Source organism: Zingiber officinale, chromosome 2A (genome assembly GCF_018446385.1).
Source record: "Zingiber officinale cultivar Zhangliang chromosome 2A, Zo_v1.1, whole genome shotgun sequence".
NCBI lineage: Eukaryota > Viridiplantae > Streptophyta > Magnoliopsida > Zingiberales > Zingiberaceae > Zingiber > Zingiber officinale.
The window spans coordinates 144,840,576-144,860,489 of record NC_055988.1 but is presented as its reverse complement, the minus strand read 5'-3'; the positions used below and the strand labels follow the sequence as shown (position 1 = coordinate 144,860,489).

The 19,914-nt window shown below is 41.1% G+C and overlaps 3 protein-coding genes across 3 annotated transcripts; all 3 read left to right on the top strand.

Annotated features, from left to right (window-relative positions):
* The first annotated feature begins 2,392 nt into the window (after positions 1 to 2,392).
* On the top strand, positions 2,393 to 4,110 carry LOC122044083 (subtilisin-like protease 4). The gene is made up of 2 exons (XM_042604626.1): positions 2,393 to 2,842; positions 2,920 to 4,110. The coding sequence occupies exons 1-2, from the start codon at positions 2,393 to 2,395 to the stop codon at positions 4,108 to 4,110; spliced, it is 1,641 nt and encodes a 546-aa protein (XP_042460560.1).
* A 3,885-nt stretch (positions 4,111 to 7,995) lies between these two features.
* Positions 7,996 to 10,215, top strand: LOC122044082 (subtilisin-like protease 4). The gene has a single exon (XM_042604625.1). It carries the CDS (start codon positions 7,996 to 7,998, stop codon positions 10,213 to 10,215), a length of 2,220 nt encoding a protein of 739 aa, XP_042460559.1.
* Positions 10,216 to 14,080: 3,865 nt separating this feature from the next.
* Positions 14,081 to 16,276, top strand: LOC122044081 (subtilisin-like protease 4). The gene has a single exon (XM_042604624.1). The coding sequence runs from the start codon at positions 14,081 to 14,083 to the stop codon at positions 16,274 to 16,276; it is 2,196 nt and encodes a 731-aa protein (XP_042460558.1).
* The last annotated feature ends 3,638 nt before the right edge of the window (positions 16,277 to 19,914 follow it).

Below are 19,914 nucleotides of genomic sequence, written 5' to 3'. Positions count from 1 at the left end.
AACTATCATATACTAGCATGCTTCAGATATCTATAAACATGAACTGAAATAAGAAAGCAAGGAACATATAGAGAGTAGAGGTATTCTTACTTGGAAGCTGCAGGTACAATGCTGATGTGTGTGTAGGAAGTATGGAACACGGCTCTGATACCACTCTGTAACGACCCACCTTCTACTGCTAGGCTGCAAGGCAGACCGCTACAGTTTCTTTGCTAACTGCAGCTAAATTACTAATGCGGAAAACTGGGCTGAATAAAAATTTTACTAAACTATTGTAGTTGCCTCTGTTAACTCTGTGAGAGTGAGATTTCATGTCCCACTACCTTCTAGATATTCATAGCTAGGCTGAGGAGGCAAAATTTGGAGCTTTAGATCGGTCCGTGGAACGATCCATTGACCCCCACGCGAACGGGCCGGATCGGTCCGGGGACCGATCCGATGAAGCTGATCGGTCGGCGAGCCGATCGGTATCTGGATCGATCTGGCGACCGATCCAGAACCCGCGAATCTCGGGTTCGCTCTTGTCGTGATGGATCGGTCGGCCGATCCGTATGTCTGGATTGGTCGGTGACCGATCCGAGCACTGAATACCGGATCGCTCTCGTATCGCTGGATCGGTCGGTGGCCGATCCGGAGGATCTGATAACATCATATCTCAGGATCGGTCGGTGGCCGATCGATTGCAACTCGAGACCACGATCGGTGCGAGACCGTCAGTCATTCACCGAAGTTCGATTTGACGCTTTGGCGTGCCAAAACCTCACACAGCAGTTCTAAATCAATTGAAGCTACTTCTAACATGCATTAACAAGCATTCCCATAGTGACTACTACCAATCTAATTCATTCTTTCATAGTTTAGTACGTTCCAAAACTAAAGGTGCATAAAGATAAAAGTATTAAACTATAAACTGTAAAGTGCTAAGGTAAACATGCTAAAGAGTCTAATGTTCATCCTGCTAAGTCCCCTAAGGACCTTTGATTCCAGTTCCACACACACACACCATCTTCGCATTGTCCTCCAGCCTCCGCTGCTAGTCCATTTTCCTTTTACCTGTATCTGCAGTATAAGGAAAATAGTATCTGTAAGCTAAAAAACTTAGTAAGAAACCATCTACCTCACTAAATCACGCATTAGTAATTTAGCTGCAGTTTTTATGCTTTAGTTAGGATTGTAACGCCCGAAAATTCTCAAACTTGCATTAGAATTATTCTACGATTTTTCTGGAATTTCTAGATATTTTTCCGGAATTTTCCGAGTAGCGGAAGTAGCAAAAATAAATATAAGCGTAAAACGGCCTAGGCGGGGATTGAACCCGAGACCTATGGTTTAGTGGACAAGGCTAGTAAGCAGTGGACCCAGCAGGGCTATGCTGAAAGGAAAGGGGAACAATCCTAGTTAAGTGGGATTTGGGCGGAACTTATCACTAAGTATAAATAGGAAACTTAAGTTGGGTTTGGGTTAATTTGGTTCGGCAGCCATCTCCTCATAAACCCTCACCGTGACCTATCCCTCTCCCAAAAACCTGCACCGCCGCCCACACCTCTCCCTCCTCCTCCTCTCTCGGCGCCCAAGCCCCAAGGGCTCTCGGATCACTTTCCGGCGACGACTCCAACACGAAAAGGGTTCTTCTCCGCGAGAGGAACGCGAAGACGTGAGCGGATCGTCGAGAGGACCATCTCCACCGGAGTTTTAGTGAATAGAATCGTAAGAAATTACGATTAGGAGGTAAGAAACCCCTCACCTGCGGTATAATAGCTTCCGTTTGAGTTTTTATGCTTTAGTTAGGATGTATGCAGTTTTTATCGATATCTAAGGTGTATTTAACTCTCTTTTCAGATTAGGGTCTTAGTTGAACACCTTTAGATGGGTCGGGCATGTCTTCCCTCTTCAGCCGACCGATCTAGCGCGATACAGTAGCGATCCCAGGTATTCCAGGTGCCTGGATCGGTCAGCCGACCGATCCAGACATACCTGGATCGGTCTGCCGACCGATCCATCACGGGACAGTAGCGAACCCAGGATTCTGCAGGTTCCTGGATCGGTCAGCAGACCGATCCAGGCATACCTGGATCGGTCTGCCGACCGATCCAGCCTCTACTGGATCGGTCCCCAGACCGATCCAGCCAGTGTTCGCGTGGGGGTCAATGGATCGTTCCACGGACCGATCTAAAGCTCCAAATTTTGCCTCCTCAGCCTAGCTATGAATATCTAGAAGGTAGTGGGACATGAAATCTCACTCTCACAGAGTTAACAGAGGCAACTACAATAGTTTAGTAAAATTTTTATTCAGCCCAGTTTTCCGCATGAGTAATTTAGCTGCAGTTAGCAAAGAAACTGTAGCGGTCCACCTTGCAGCCTAGCAGTAGAAGGTGCGTCGTTACACCGCGGCATGCCGCCTCCTCCACCCAAGTGGAAGGGACGTTGCGACTTAGGGAACGAGTCGTCATCGACCGAGCAGTTCTGTAACAATAAGCTCATCGGCGCCCGATCCTTCGTCAACTATAATCGGTCCCGGAACGGATCGACGGATTCGCCTATTGATAACGATGGCCACGGTACTCACACGTCTAGCACCGCCGGTGGCGCATTCGTGAAGCGCGCTATTGTGTACGGGCTAGCCAGGGGAGTGGCCGCTGGAGTGGCCCCCCTTGCGCATCTCGCCATTTATAAGGTTTGCGCGAATGATGAGTGTCAGGCGCACGACATACTCGCTGGGATGGACGCCGCAGTGGAGGACGGTGTGGATGTGCTTTCAATCTCGCTCGGTAGTGACCCTAGTCCATTCTACCGCGACCCAATTGCGATTGGCGGTTTTAACGCCATGCGCAAGGGAGTCTTCGTCAGCTGCTCGGCCGGCAACTCGGGGCCGTTTAATTCCACCGTACTATGGACCGTGAGTTCTTGGCCACCGTAAAGCTTGGCGACGGCAGCGAATTCCACGGCGAGAGCATCTACCAGCCGCAGGGATTCTCATCGAAGAAGTATCCTCTTATGCTCCCTGGCGGCGCTTCCACCTTATGTCTCAACGGTTCCCTTAACGGTATCGATGTGAAGGGAAAGATTGTGCTCTGTGACCGCGGCATCAACGGGCGGATCGAGAAGGGGGAAGTCGTCAAGCAAGCCGGTGGCGCCGGCATGGTGCTTGTCAATGCACCGAAAGACGGCTACAGCACTATCGCCGATCTCCACGTACTGCCGGCGTCGCACATTCCCTATGCCTTTGGACATAACATCAAGGCTTACATCAACTCATCCTCCCTCCCGACGGCCACCATTGTCTTCAAAGGCACCATTACCCATGTGCCCCACTCTTCGGCGATAACTTTCTCCTCCTCTCGTGGGCCTAGCCAAAATACACCGGGGATCCTCAAGCCCGACATCACCGGCCCTGGTGTCAGCGTCCTTGCTGCTTGGAACACACAAAAATTCAATGTCATCCCCGGCACCACCATGTCCTGCCCCCATCTCTCCGGCATCGCCGCCCTTATCATGAAAGCCCATCTCGACTGGTCGCCCGCAGCTATCAAATCTGCCATAATGACGACGACCTACGTAAAAGATAACACCAACAACCCCATCTTTGACGAGAGGAACCTTCCAGCCGACCTCTTCGCAGTGGGAGCCGGCCACGTCATGCCTCTAAAAGTCCTTGACCCGGGACTCATCTACGACATCTCTCCGACGGACAATTATCCATATCTTTGCGGCCTTGGCTACAGTGTCTCCGACGTGAGAATCATCGTCCACCGCAAAATCAACTGCTCGTCGATCAAGAGCATCCCAGAAGGAGAGCTCAACTATCCTTCCATCACCGTCCGACTGCCGAGGAATGAGGCAAGGACGGTGACCTTCACAAGGACCGTGACCAACGTCGGCAAGGCAGCAGCGACTTACTATGCAAAGTTAGACGTGCCCGACGTGGTTTCGGCACGTCTAGTTCCGAGAAGCTTAACCTTCGAGAAGGTTAATGAAAAGAAGAGCTTCAAGATTAGTTTCAAGCGAAGGAGTGACTATGGGGCGTCGTCACCGACTGTTGAAGGGCAATTGATGTGGGTTTCCCAGGCGAGGAGTGTGGTCAGAATTCCAATCTCCATCATCTTGGAGTGATGATGATTTATATAAAGCAATAAAGGAAGCTATTAATTCCCCATATGTATATTAATTATCATATTCTTATTCATGTATATACATCTAAATTTATGAATATTTCATGGACAAGCATTTATCCTTTTTTTTTCATTTTGTAAAAATTTTAAATTATAATTCATGTCTGTCTTATTTGTAATTATTTCTTATATACTATTAAAATAATTTTACAATATCTCTTGGCCCGCATGAATAATAGATCATGCTACCTTATTTTACTTTAACATTCTCACTCTTAATTTAGAAATTATTGCCTAATCTATTTGATCTACTTTTGTGGGCATAATCAATCTCATCTTTCACCATGCTTTGTCACTTTGAATGATTGAATCACGTAACATATTTGGCTCGCAAATCAATATATTTAGCTCATTTAATCGACTCAAGTGGGGATTTAGATCAATACATTTTCATATATTTTTATCATATCTTATTCGCATAACTATATACTTTTTCTACATTACTAGAAAACCTACAATTAACAATCCAAATTTTAGTGACCGAATATTATTTAGCCCACAACTTAGTGACGTAATTAATATTCTGTCATCAAATTTCCATTGCTAATTGTTTATGTCGCTTATTTAGCGATGAAAGTTTAATTCTGTCGCAAAATTATTGACGAAAAATAAAATTCATCATAAAATTTGCCACAGAAATGGAATTACGTCTCCAATTAGCGACATAATTAAATTTCAGTCATTAGTTTTGCAAATTTTGGGTTTTTCCAGCCCGACTTTTCCCCTATCTCACTGATCTCTCTCCCTGATCGCTGACGTCATCCTCTCCGGCACGTAGTCTTCTCTATAGTCCTCAAGTAACAATAAGACCGGTGGCGTCGATAGAGGAGGTGAATATTAACTCGTCGCTTTTCTTTGACTCATTTTTTCATGTCCGTTTTATCAAAGTAAGTTGCAATGGTATATAATAAAAATAATAATGAACGAAAACAGATGTGCGGATTTACTTGGTTCCTAACCCCCAGGGTCAATACGTCAAAGGCTTAAGTACGAGAGCCGCCCGCCCACTAGTTTTTCTCCTATCTGAAACTTTTCTGGAGGTGGAGAAACCACTTATTGATTTAAATCACAAGCACAAAAATAGTAAGATAAAGTACGATTTGTAAATACAAACAAACTTCGGTGGCGTTTGGTTTAGAGGTTTGGGAATGAAGGAATGGATTCATTTCTAAACTTGTGTTTGGTTAATGGGAATGGAATCAAGATTTTGGAATGAAATAAAAAAACTTGGGTTTTGAGGGAATGGGAATGAGAATTAAGTTTTGGACGAAAATACCCTTAATATATATGCTCAAATTTTCTTTCATTTCACTCTCTCCTTATTTTCTCTCATCATACTTTCTCTCTCCTCATTCTTTCATTATATTTTCTCTCTCAATATACTTTCTCTCTCCTTATTCTCTCTCATCACACATTTTCTATCATTTTCTCTCTATATTCTCTCTAATCACACACACTCTCTCTCATCATTTTCTCTCTCTTAATTCTCTCATTTTTTTCATCATACTTTCTATCTCATCATATTTTCTTTCTCCTCATTTATCATCACATTTTCTCTCTCAATATACTTTCTCTCTCCTCATTCTCTCTCATCACACATTCTCTACCATTTTCTCTCTGTATTCTCTCTAATCACACACTCTCTCTCATCATTTTCTTTCTCTTCATTCTCTCCTCATTTTTTCATGAGACTTTCTCTCGAATTATACTTTCTCTCTCCTCATTCTATCATCACATTTTCTCTACTCATTCTCTCTCATCACACATTCTCTACCATTTTCTCTCTGTATTCTCTCTCATCATACACTCTCTCTCATCATTTTCACTCTCTTCATTCCCTCCTCATTTTTTCATCATACTTTCTCTCTCATCATACTTGCTCTCTCCTCAATCTCTCTTACCATACTCTCTCTACATTTTCTCTCATCACACCTTCTCTCTCTTCATTCTCTTCCATCACACTCTCTTCTCATTTTCTCTCATCACACTTTCTCTCTTTTTATTTTTTCCCATCACACTTTCTCTCTCATCATACTTTTTCTCCTCAATCTCTCATTTTCTCTCAGCCTACTTTCTCTCTCTTCATTTCTTTCCCATCACTCTTTCTCTCTCATCATACTTTTTCTATTTTCAATCTCTCCTATCACGTTCTCTCTCCTCATTTTCTCTCATCACACTTTCCCTCTCTTCATTTTTTCTCATCACACTTTCTCTCTCATCATATGTTTCTCTCACATTCAACTTTCTCTCCATCTAATTTTTTCTCTTATTTTCCTCTAAGGGTAAAAAAGGAAATTTAGGTTCATTCCGATTGAAAATATTCAACTAACCAAACATTATTTTTAAGAATGATACCCAAGCTCATACCCATTCCCATTCCACAATACTATGACACCCATTTCCATTCCGATTCCTAGGAGAGAACCAAACGCCACCTTAGTTAACGACTGATCTAGAAGTCCCGAGCACAGCGCAACGCACCCCTCCTAGATCGATTGATTTGAGGTTGATTCTAGTCCGATTTGCTAGATGGATGGCAAGCAAATGTGTGATTATGATTTTCCCTTCTTATTGTCAATTCTTCTCCTTTATCTAAAATTCATACTGAGATTCATACTTGCCCCAACTTTGTGGGTTACAAAATACAAAGTAGAGTGTTAATCCAAAAATACTGTATATTATATATATTGATATCCTCTAAAGTGGGTTATTGTTTCTTATAATAATTCATCTTTGTTCATATAGCTTTTATTAATCTGAAGGAAAAATATAGTCTTTACTCAATTTCCCTTTTATTGATTCTTATAATAACTTATCCTTTATGCTAAAAAAAAAATTACATATTTATGTTTGTACAATCTGGTGCACATACCCTCAAGGATGTTATTTATAATTTTTTATACGGTGACAAATATTGTCCGAGCAAGACGACTATCCCTGGTATAGAGAAGAAAATCTTCGGGTCATGACAATCGCTTACTTCCAAGTCGAGCAATGCTAGAACATCTAGATTATCCAAAAAAAATATTAGTAATAGTCTATCTTCAAAATTAGTTATAGAAAACTCTGATACATAAATTATCAAGAAAATAAAATTAAAAAAATCAATTAAAATATATAGTGTAGTAATAAATTTAGAGGAGCATAAAGAGATTTAAAATTTAAATATTAAATGAGACAAATAATTAAGTAGTGATTAACTTCTAAATGTAGATAAGTCTTGCTTTCGATTTACCTAATAGGTGAACTAAGAAAAAAAAAACTATCTATCTTCAAAATTAATCTAGCGAAATATACCCACCCGAATCATTAAAAAAATAGAAGCACATTTAAAAAAGAAAACTAAACCACGAGGAAGTTTGAAAAGTACTGTACTTCCTTCTATTTTTATTTTGATCTTCAAACACACATTTCGATATGCTTTAGTTTCGACAATTAATGAATAATAGGGTTTCCTAATTTCTTGTCAAATTAAACAAAAATAATAAATCACATTGCTAATTGGATTATCCTTAGTTGTCGCCAAATCGAAGGAAACTACAAGATCAAACACCGAATCATTAACGAATGTGAGTTGGTTGCTATAATTATAAATAATCACCTCCTCTTCCGTATATCATCCACAAGGACAAGAGAGATATTCAAAACCACGGATCATAATGCTTAAGTTTTGACAATTATAGTAAGTTTTTCTAATTTGTTGTCAAATTAAACCAAAAATAACAAATCACATACCGAGTAGTTGCTAATTGGAGACTATAAATAAGCACCTCTTCTCTTCTGTAAATCATCCACAAGGAAAAGATAACGTTCAATTACTGCACCAATGACCTCCATCTTTTTCTTCTTTCTCTTTGTTTCTTTTCTCTTGTTCGCCAAAGGGGCTACCTGCGACGAAGAGCTTAAAGCATACATTGTTCACGTCGAAGATCAACCCGATGTTTCCGCATATGATGGAGACTACTACACCTTCCTTTTGGCCGGAACATTAGAGATCCAAGAAGATGATGCGGCGTCGCGGGTTATACACTCCTATCGGAATGTCATGACCGGCTTCTCGGCGATGCTGACGGAGAGGGATGTGGCGGCCATTTCGAAGGTCGACTGGTTTGTGCGCGCTGTTCCGAGCTTGGTTTACCGTCCGTTGACCACCCACACGCCCCTGTTTTTGGGGCTGCGCCACCGCACTCACAGTGTGTGGAACGCGACCAACATGGGGGAAGGCGTCATCATAGGCGTCCTCGACTCCGGCATCACCCCTGGCCACCCTTCGTATAGTGACCGCGGCATGCCGCCTCCTCCACCCAAGTGGAAGGGACGTTGCGACTTAGGGAACGTGTCGTCATCGACCGAGCAGTTCTGTAACAATAAGCTCATCGGCGCCCGATCCTTCGTCAACTATAATCGGTCCCGGAACGGATCGACGGATTCGCCTATTGATAACGATGGCCACGGTACTCACACGTCTAGCACCGCCGCCGGAGCATTCGTGAAGCGCGCTAATGTGTACGGGCTAGCCAGGGGAGTGGCAGCTGGAGTGGCCCCCCTTGCGCATCTCGCCATTTATAAGGTTTGCGCGAATGACGAGTGTCAGGCGCACGACATACTCGCTGGGATGGACGCCGCAGTGGAGGACGGTGTGGATGTGCTTTCAATCTCGCTCGGTAGTGACCCTAGTCCATTCTACCTCGACCCAATTGCGATCGGCGGTTTTAACGCCATGCGCAAGGGAGTCTTCGTCAGCTGCTCGGCCGGCAACTCTGGGCCGTTTAATTCCACCGTATCCAACGACGCGCCATGGTTACTCACTGTGGCGGCCAGCACTATGGACCGTGAGTTCTTGGCCACCGTAAAGCTTGGCGACGGCAGCGAGTTCCACGGAGAGAGCATCTACCAGCCGCAAGGATTCTCATCGAAGAAGTATCCTCTCGTGTTCCCTGGCGGCGCTTCCACCTTATGTCTCAACGGTTCCCTTAACGGTATCGACGTGAAGGGAAAGATTGTGCTCTGTGACCGCGGCATCAACGGGCGGATCGAGAAGGGGGAAGTCGTCAAGCAAGCCGGTGGCGCCGGCATGGTGCTTGTCAATGCACCGAAAGACGGCTACAGCACTATCGCCGATCTCCACGTACTGCCGGCGTCGCACATTCCCTATGCCTTTGGACATAAGATCAAGGCTTACATCAACTCATCCTCCCTCCCGACGGCCACCATTGTCTTCAAAGGCACCATTACCCATGTGCCCCACTCTCCGGCGATAACTTCCTTCTCCTCCCGTGGGCCTAGCCAAAATACACCGGGGATCCTCAAGCCCGACATCACCGGCCCTGGTGTCAGCGTCCTTGCTGCTTGGAACACACAAAAATTCAATGTCATCTCCGGCACCTCCATGTCCTGCCCCCATCTCTCCGGCATCGCCGCCCTTATCAAGAAAGCCCATCCCGACTGGTCGCCCGCAGCTATCAAATCTGCCATAATGACGACAGCCTACGTAAAAGATAACACCAACAACCCCATCTTTGACGAGAGGAACCTTCCAGCCGACCTCTTCGCGGTGGGAGCCGGCCACGTCATGCCTCTAAAGGTCCTTGACCCGGGACTCATCTACGACATCTCTCCGACGGACTATTATCCATACCTTTGCGGCCTTGGCTACAGTGTCTCCGACGTGAGAATCATCGTCCACCGCAAAATCAACTGCTCGTCGATCAAGAGCATCCCAGAAGGAGAGCTCAACTATCCTTCCATCACCGTCCGACTGCCGACGAATGAGGCAAGGTCAGTGACCTTCACAAGGACCGTGACCAACGTCGGCAAGGCAGCAGCGACTTACTACGCAAAGTTAGACGTGCCCGACGTGGTTTCGGCACGTGTAGTTCCGAGAAGCTTAACCTTCGAGAAGGTTAATGAAAAGAAGAGCTTCAAGATTAGTTTCAAGCGAAGGAGTGACTATGGGGCGTCGTCACTGACTGTTCAAGGGCAATTGATGTGGGTTTCCCAGGCGAGGAGTGTGGTCAGAAGTCCAATCTCCATCATCCTGGAGTGATGATGATTTATATAAAGCAAAGGAGGCTATTAATTCCCCATATGTATATTAATTATCATATTCTTATTCATGTATATACATCTAAATTTATGAATATTGCATGGACAAGCATTTATCCTTTTTTTTTCATTTTGTAAAAATTTTAAATTATAATTCATGTCTGTTTTATTTGTAATTATTTCTTATACTATTAAAATAATTTTACAATATCTCTTGGCCCGCTTGAACAATAGATCATGCTACCTTATTTTACTTTAACATTCTCACTCTTTAGAAATTATTGCCTAATCTATTTGATCTACTTTTGTGGGCATAATCAATCTCATCTTTCATCATGCTTTGTCACTTTGAATGATTGAATCACGTAACATATTTGGCTCGCATCTCAATATATTTAGCTCATTTAATCGACTCAAGTGGGGATTTAGAGTCAATACATTTTCATATATTTTTGTCATATCTTATTCGCATAACTACATACTTTTTTTACATTACAAGAAAACCTACAATTAACAATCCAAATTTTAGTGACCGAATATTATTTAGCCCACAACTTTGTGACGTAATTAATATTCTGTCATCAAACTTCCATTGCTAATTGTTTATGTCGCTTATTTAGCGATGAAAGTTTAATTCCGTCGCAAAATTATTGACGAAAAATAAAATTCATCATAATATTTGCCACAGAAATGGAATTTCGTCTCTAATTAGTAACATAATAAAATTTCAGTCATTAGTTTTGCAAATTTTGGGTTTTTCCAGCCCGACTTTTCCCCTATCTCACTGATCTCTCTCCCCGATCGCCGACGTCATCCTCTCCGGCACGCAGTCTTCTCTATAGTCCTCAAGTAACAATAAGACTTGTGGCGTCGATAGAGGGGGTGAATATTAACTCGTCGCTTTTCTTTGACTCATTTTTTCATGTCCGTTTTATCAAAGTAAGTTGCAATGGTATATAATAAAAACAATAATGAACGAAAACATATGTGCGGATTTACTTGGTTCCTAACCCCCAGGGTCAATACGTCAAAGGCTTAAGTACGAGAGCCGCCCGCCCACTAGTTTTTCTCCTATCTGAAACTTTTCTGGAGGTGGAGAAACCACTTATTGATTTAAATCACAAGCACAAAAATAGTAAGATAAAGTATGATTTGTAAATACAAACAAACTTCGGTGGCGTTTGGTTTAGAGGTTTGGGAATGAGGGAATGGATTCATTTCTAAACTTGTGTTTGGTTAATGGGAATGGAATCAAGATTTTGGAATGAAATAAAAAAACTTGGGTTTTGAGGGAATGGGAATGAGAATTAAGTTTTGGACGAAAATACCCTTAGTATATATGTTCAATTTTTCTTTCATTTCACTCTCTCCTTATTTTCTCTCATCATACTTTCTCTCTCCTCATTCTTTCATTACATTTTCTCTCTCAATATACTTTCTCTCTCCTTATTCTCTCTCATCACACATTTTCTATCATTTTCTCTCTATATTCTCTCTAATCACACACACTCTCTCTCATCATTTTCTCTCTCTTAATTCTCTCATTTTTTTCATCATATTTTTTTATCTCATCATATTTTCTTTCTCCTCATTTATCATCACATTTTCTCTCTCAATATACTTTCTCTCTCCTCATTCTCTCTCATCACACATTCTCTACCATTTTCTCTCTGTATTCTCTCTGATCACACACTCTCTCTCATCATTTTCTTTCTCTTCATTCTCTCCTCATTTTTTCATGAGACTTTCTCTCGAATTATACTTTCTCTCTCCTCATTCTATCATCACATTTTCTCTACTCATTCTCTCTCATCACACATTCTCTACCATTTTCTCTCTGTATTCTCTCTCATCATACACTCTCTCTCATCATTTTCACTCTCTTCATTCCCTCCTCATTTTTTCATCATACTTTCTCTCTCATCATACTTGCTCTCTCCTCAATCTCTCTTACCATACTCTCTCTACATTTTCTCTCATCACACCTTCTCTCTCTACATTCTCTTCCATCACACTCTCTTCTCATTTTCTCTCATCACACTTTCTCTCTTTTTATTTTTTCCCATCACACTTTCTCTCTCATCATACTTTTTCTCCTCAATCTCTCATTTTCTCTTAGCCTACTTTCTCTCTCTTCATTTCTTTCCCATCACTCTTTCTCTCTCATCATACTTTTTCTATTTTCAATCTCTCCTATCACGTTCTCTCTCCTCATTTTCTCTCATCACACTTTCCCTCTCTTCATTTTTTCTCATCACACTTTCTCTCTCATCATATGTTTCTCTCACATTCAACTTTCTCTTCCATCTAATTTTTTTCTCTTATGTTCCTCTAAGGGTAAAAAAGGAAATTTAGGTTCATTCCGATTGAAAATATTCAACTAACCAAACATTATTTTTAAGAATGATACCCAAGCTCATACCCATTCCCATCCACAATACTATGACACCCATTTCCATTCTGATTCCTATTAGTTAACGACTGATCTAGAAGTCCCGAGCACAGCGCAACGCACCCCTCCTAGATCGATTGATTTGAGGTTGATTCTAGTCCGATTTGCTAGATGGATGGCAAGCAAATGTGTGATTATGATTTTCCCTTCTTATTGTCAATTCTTCTCCTTTATCTAAAATTCATACTAAGATTCATACTTGCCCCAACTTTGTGGGTTACAAAATACAAAGTAGAGTGTTAATCCAAAAAATACTGTATATTATATATATTGATATCCTCTAAAGTGGGTTATTGTTTCTTATAATAATTCATCTTTGTTCATATAGCTTTTATTAATCTGGAGGAAAAATATAGTCTTTACTCAATTTCCCTTTTATTGATTCTTATAATAACTTATCCTTTATGCTAAAAAAAAAAAAAATACATATTTATGTTTGTACAATCTGGTGCACATACCCTCGAGGATGTTATTTATAATTTTTTATACGGTGACAAATATTGTCCGAGCAAGACGACTATCCCTGCTATAGAGAAGAAAAGCTTCGAGTCATGACAATCGCTTACTTCCAAGTCGAGCAATGCTAGAACATCTAGATTATCCCAAAAAAATATTAGTAATAGTCTATCTTCAAAATTAGTTATAGAAAACTCTGATACATAAATTATCAAGAAAATAAAATTAAAAAAAATCAATTAAAAATATATAGTGTAGTAATAAATTTAGAGGAGCATAAAGAGATTTAAAATTTAAATATTAAATGAGACAAATAACTAAGTAGTGATTAACTTCTAAATGTAGATAAGTCTTGCTTTCGATTTACCTAATAGGTGAACTAAGAAAAAAAAAACTATCTATCTTCAAAATTAATCTAGCGAAATATACCCACCCGAATCATTAAAAAAATAAAAGCACATTTAAAAAACAAAACTAAACCACGAGGAAGTTTGAAAAGTACTGTACTTCCGTCTATTTTTATTTTGATCTTCAAACACACATTTCGATATGCTTTAGTTTCGACAATTAATGAATAATAGGGTTTCCTAATTTCTTGTCAAATTAAACAAAAATAATAAATCACATTGCTAATTGGATTATCCTTAGTTGTCGCCAAATCGAAGGAAACTACAAGATCAAACACCGAATCATTAACGAATGTGAGTTGGTTGCTATAATTATAAATAATCACCTCCTCTTCCGTATATCATCCACAAGGACAAGAGAGATATTCAAAACCACGGATCATAATGCTTAAGTTTTGACAATTATAGTAAGTTTTTCTAATTTGTTGTCAAATTAAACCAAAAATAACAAATCACATACCGAGTAGTTGCTAATTGGAGACTATAAATAAGCACCTCTTCTCTTCTGTAAATCATCCACAAGGAAAAGATAACGTTCAATTACTGCACCAATGACCTCCATCTTTTTCTTCTTTCTCTTTGTTTCTTTTCTCTTGTTCGCCAAAGGGGCTACCTGCGACGAAGAGCTTAAAGCATACATTGTTCACGTCGAAGATCAACCCGATGTTTCCGCATATGATGGAGACTACTACACCTTCCTTTTGGCCGGAACATTAGAGATCCAAGAAGATGATGCGGCGTCGCGGGTTATACACTCCTATCGGAATGTCATGACCGGCTTCTCGGCGATGCTGACGGAGAGGGATGTGGCGGCCATTTCGAAGGTCGACTGGTTTGTGCGCGCCGTTCCGAGCTTGGTTTACCGTCCGTTGACCACCCACACGCCCCTGTTTTTGGGGCTGCGCCACCGCACTCACAGTGTGTGGAACGCGACCAACATGGGGGAAGGCGTCATCATAGGCGTCCTCGACTCCGGCATCAACCCTGGCCACCCTTCGTATAGTGACCGCGGCATGCCGCCTCCTCCGCCCAAGTGGAAGGGACGTTGCGACTTAGGGAACGTGTCGTCATCGACCGAGCAGTTCTGTAACAATAAGCTCATCGGCGCCCGATCCTTCGTCAACTATAATCGGTCCCGGAACGGATCGACGGATTCGCCTATTGATAACGATGGCCACGGTACTCACACGTCTAGCACCGCCGATGTGTACGGGCTAGCCAGGGGAGTGGCCGCTGGAGTGGCCCCCCTTGCGCATCTCGCCATTTATAAGGTTTGCGCGAATTATGAGTGTCAGGCGCACGACATACTCGCTGGGATGGACGCCGCAGTGGAGGACGGTGTGGATGTGCTTTCAATCTCGCTCGGTAGTGACCCTAGTCCATTCTACCGCGACCCAATTGCGATTGGCGGTTTTAACGCCATGCGCAAGGGAGTCTTCGTCAGCTGCTCGGCCGGCAACTCTGGGCCGTTTAATTCCACCGTATCCAACGACGCGCCATGGTTACTCACTGTGGCGGCCAGCACTATGGACCGTGAGTTCTTGGCCACCGTAAAGCTTGGCGACGGCAGCGAGTTCCACGGAGAGAGCATCTACCAGCCGCAGGGATTCTCATCGAAGAAGTATCCTCTCGTGTTCCCTGGCGGCGCTTCCAACTTATGTCTCAACGGTTCCCTTAACGGTATCGACGTGAAGGGAAAGATTGTGCTCTGTGACCGCGGCATCAACGGGCGGATCGAGAAGGGGGAAGTCGTCAAGCAAGCCGGTGGCGCCGGCATGGTGCTTGTCAATGCACCGAAAGACGGCTACAGCACTATCGCCGATCTCCACGTACTGCCGGCGTCGCACATTCCCTATGCCTTTGGACATAAGATCAAGGCTTACATCAACTCATCCTCCCTCCCGACGGCCACCATTGTCTTCAAAGGTACCATTACCCATGTGCCCCACTCTCCGGCGATAACTTCCTTCTCCTCCCGTGGGCCTAGCCAAAATACACCGGGGATCCTCAAGCCCGACATCACCGGCCCTGGTGTCAGCGTCCTTGCTGCTTGGAACACACAAAAATTCAATGTCATCTCCGGCACCTCCATGTCCTGCCCCCATCTCTCCGGCATCGCCACCCTTATCAAGAAAGCCCATCCCGACTGGTCGCCCGCAGCTATCAAATCTGCCATAATGACGACGGCCTACGTAAAAGATAACACCAACAACCCCATCTTTGACGAGAGGAACCTTCCAGCCGACCTCTTCGCGGTGGGAGCCGGCCACGTCATGCCTCTAAAGGTCCTTGACCCGGGACTCATCTACGACATCTCTCCGACGGACTATTATCCATACCTTTGCGGCCTTGGCTACAGTGTCTCCGACGTGAGAATCATCGTCCACCGCAAAATCAACTGCTCGTCGATCAAGAGCATCCCAGAAGGAGAGCTCAACTATCCTTCCATCACCGTCCGACTGCCGACGAATGAGGCAAGGACGGTGACCTTCACAAGGACCGTGACCAACGTCGGCAAGGCAGCAGCGACTTACTACGCAAAGTTAGACGTGCCCGACGTGGTTTCGGCACGTGTAGTTCCGAGAAGCTTAACCTTCGAGAAGGTTAATGAAAAGAAGAGCTTCAAGATTAGTTTCAAGCGAAGGAGTGACTATGGGGCGTCGTCACCGACTGCTCAAGGGCAATTGATGTGGGTTTCCCAGGCGAGGAGTGTGGTCAGAAGTCCAATCTCCATCATCCTGGAGTGATGATGATTTATATAAAGCAAAGGAGGCTATTAATTCCCCATATGTATATTAATTATCATATTCTTATTCATGTATATACATCTAAATTTATGAATATTGCATGGACAAGCATTTATCCTTTTTTTTTCATTTTGTAAAAATTTTAAATTATAATTCATGTCTGTTTTATTTGTAATTATTTCTTATACTATTAAAATAATTTTACAATATCTCTTGGCCCGCTTGAACAATAGATCATGCTACCTTATTTTACTTTAACATTCTCACTCTTTAGAAATTATTGCCTAATCTATTTGATCTACTTTTGTGGGCATAATCAATCTCATCTTTCATCATGCTTTGTCACTTTGAATGATTGAATCACGTAACATATTTGGCTCGCATCTCAATATATTTAGCTCATTTAATCGACTCAAGTGGGGATTTAGAGTCAATACATTTTCATATATTTTTGTCATATCTTATTCGCATAACTACATACTTTTTTTACATTACAAGAAAACCTACAATTAACAATCCAAATTTTAGTGACCGAATATTATTTAGCCCACAACTTTGTGACGTAATTAATATTCTGTCATCAAACTTCCATTGCTAATTGTTTATGTCGCTTATTTAGCGATGAAAGTTTAATTCCGTCGCAAAATTATTGACGAAAAATAAAATTCATCATAATATTTGCCACAGAAATGGAATTTCGTCTCTAATTAGTAACATAATAAAATTTCAGTCATTAGTTTTGCAAATTTTGGGTTTTTCCAGCCCGACTTTTCCCCTATCTCACTGATCTCTCTCCCCGATCGCCGACGTCATCCTCTCCGGCACGCAATCTTCTCTATAGTCCTCAAGTAACAATAAGACCGGTGGCGTCGATAGAGGGGGTGAATATTAACTCGTCGCTTTTCTTTGACTCATTTTTTCATGTCCGTTTTATCAAAGTAAGTTGCAATGGTATATAATAAAAACAATAATGAACGAAAACATATGTGCGGATTTACTTGGTTCCTAACCCCCAGGGTCAATACATCAAAGGCTTAAGTACGAGAGCCGCCCGCCCACTAGTTTTTCTCCTATCTGAAACTTTTCTGGAGGTGGAGAAACCACTTATTGATTTAAATCACAAGCACAAAAATAGTAAGATAAAGTATGATTTGTAAATACAAACAAACTTCGGTGGCGTTTGGTTTAGAGGTTTGGGAATGAGGGAATGGATTCATTTCTAAACTTGTGTTTGGTTAATGGGAATGGAATCAAGATTTTGGAATGAAATAAAAAAACTTGGGTTTTGAGGGAATGGGAATGAGAATTAAGTTTTGGACGAAAATACCCTTAGTATATATGTTCAATTTTTCTTTCATTTCACTCTCTCCTTATTTTCTCTCATCATACTTTTTCTCTCCTCATTCTTTCATTACATTTTCTCTCTCAATATACTTTCTCTCTCCTTATTCTCTCTCATCACACATTTTCTATCATTTTCTCTCTATATTCTCTCTAATCACACACTCTCTCTCTCCTTTTTCTCTCTCTTAATTCTCTCATTTTTTTCATCATATTTTCTATCTCATCATATTTTCTTTCTCCTCATTTATCATCACATTTTCTCTCTCAATATACTTTCTCTCTCCTCATTCTCTCTCATCACACATTCTCTACCATTTTCTCTCTGTATTCTCTCTGATCACACACTCTCTCTCATCATTTTCTTTCTCTTCATTCTCTCCTCATTTTTTCATGAGACTTTCTCTCGAATTATACTTTCTCTCTCCTCATTCTATCATCACATTTTCTCTACTCATTCTCTCTCATCACACATTCTCTACCATTTTCTCTCTGTATTCTCTCTCATCATACACTCTCTCTCATCATTTTCACTCTCTTCATTCCCTCCTCATTTTTTCATCATACTTTCTCTCTCATCATACTTGCTCTCTCCTCAATCTCTCTTACCATACTCTCTCTACATTTTCTCTCATCACACCTTCTCTCTCTTCATTCTCTTCCATCACACTCTCTTCTCATTTTCTCTCATCACACTTTCTCTCTTTTTATTTTTTCCCATCACACTTTCTCTCTCATCATACTTTTTCTCCTCAATCTCTCATTTTCTCTTAGCCTACTTTCTCTCTCTTCATTTCTTTCCCATCACTCTTTCTCTCTCATCATACTTTTTCTATTTTCAATCTCTCCTATCACGTTCTCTCTCCTCATTTTCTCTCATCACACTTTCCCTCTCTTCATTTTTTCTCATCACACTTTCTCTCTCATCATATGTTTCTCTCACATTCAACTTTCTCTTCCATCTAATTTTTTTCTCTTATGTTTCTATAAGGGTAAAAAAGGAAATTTAGGTTCATTCCGATTGAAAATATTCAACTAACCAAACATTATTTTTAAGAATGATACTCAAGCTCATACCCATTCCCATCCACAATACTATGACACCCATTTCCATTCTGATTCCTAGGAGAGAACCAAACGTCACCTTAGTTAACGACTGATCTAGAAGACCCGAGCACAGCGCAACGCACCCCTCCTAGATCGATTGATTTGAGGTTGATTCTAGTCCGATTTGCTAGATGGATGGCAAGCAAATGTGTGATTATGATTTTCCCTTCTTATTGTCAATTCTTCTCCTTTATCTAAAATTCATACTAAGATTCATACTTGCCCCAACTTTGTGGGTTACAAAATACAAAGTAGAGTGTTAATCCAAAAAATACTGTATATTATATATATTGATATCCTCTAAAGTGGGTTATTGTTTCTTATAATAATTCATCTTTGTTCATATAGCTTTTATTAATCTGGAGGAAAAATATAGTCTTTACTCAATTTCCCTTTTATTGATTCTTATAATAACTTATCCTTTATGCTAAAAAAAAAAAAAATACATATTTATGTTTGTACAATCTGGTGCACATACCCTCGAGGATGTTATTTATAATTTTTTATACGGTGACAAATATTGTCCGAGCAAGACGACTATCCCTGCTATAGAGAAGAAAAGCTTCGAGTCATGACAATCGCTTACTTCCAAGTCGAGCAATGCTAGAACATCTAGATTATCCCAAAAAATATTAGTAATAGTCTATCTTTAAAATTAGTTATAGAAAACTCTGATACATAAATTATCAAGAAAATAAAATTTTAAAAAATCAATTAAAAAATATATAGTGTAGTAATAAATTTAGAGGAGCATAAAGAGATTTAAAATTTAAATATTAAATGAGACAAATAACTAAGTAGTGATTAACTTCTAAATGTAGATAAGTCTTGCTTTCGATTTACCTAATAGGTGAACTAAGAAAAAAAAAACTATCTATCTTCAAAATTAATCTAGCGAAATATACCCACCCGAATCATTAAAAAAATAAAAGCACATTTAAAAAACAAAACTAAACCACGAGGAAGTTTGAAAAGTACTGTACTTCATTCTATTTTTATTTTGATCTTCAAACACACATTTCGATATGCTTTAGTTTCGACAATTAATGAATAATAGGGTTTCCTAATTTCTTGTCAAATTAAACAAAAATAATAAATCACATTGCTAATTGGATTATCCTTAGTTGTCGCCAAATCGAAGGAAACTACAAGATCAAACACCGAATCATTAACGAATGTGAGTTGGTTGC

Excerpts from the sequence above, each read along its gene's own strand:
- LOC122044083 (XM_042604626.1), top strand. The coding sequence starts at position 2,393 with ATGCCGCCTCCTCCACCCAAGTGGAAGGGACGTTGCGACTTAGGGAAC. Across the intron at positions 2,843-2,919 it reads CCATGCGCAAGGGAGTCTTC|CTTGGCGACGGCAGCGAATT; the intron begins GTCAGCTGCTCG and ends GCCACCGTAAAG.
- LOC122044082 (XM_042604625.1), top strand. The coding sequence starts at position 7,996 with ATGACCTCCATCTTTTTCTTCTTTCTCTTTGTTTCTTTTCTCTTGTTC.
- LOC122044081 (XM_042604624.1), top strand. The coding sequence starts at position 14,081 with ATGACCTCCATCTTTTTCTTCTTTCTCTTTGTTTCTTTTCTCTTGTTC.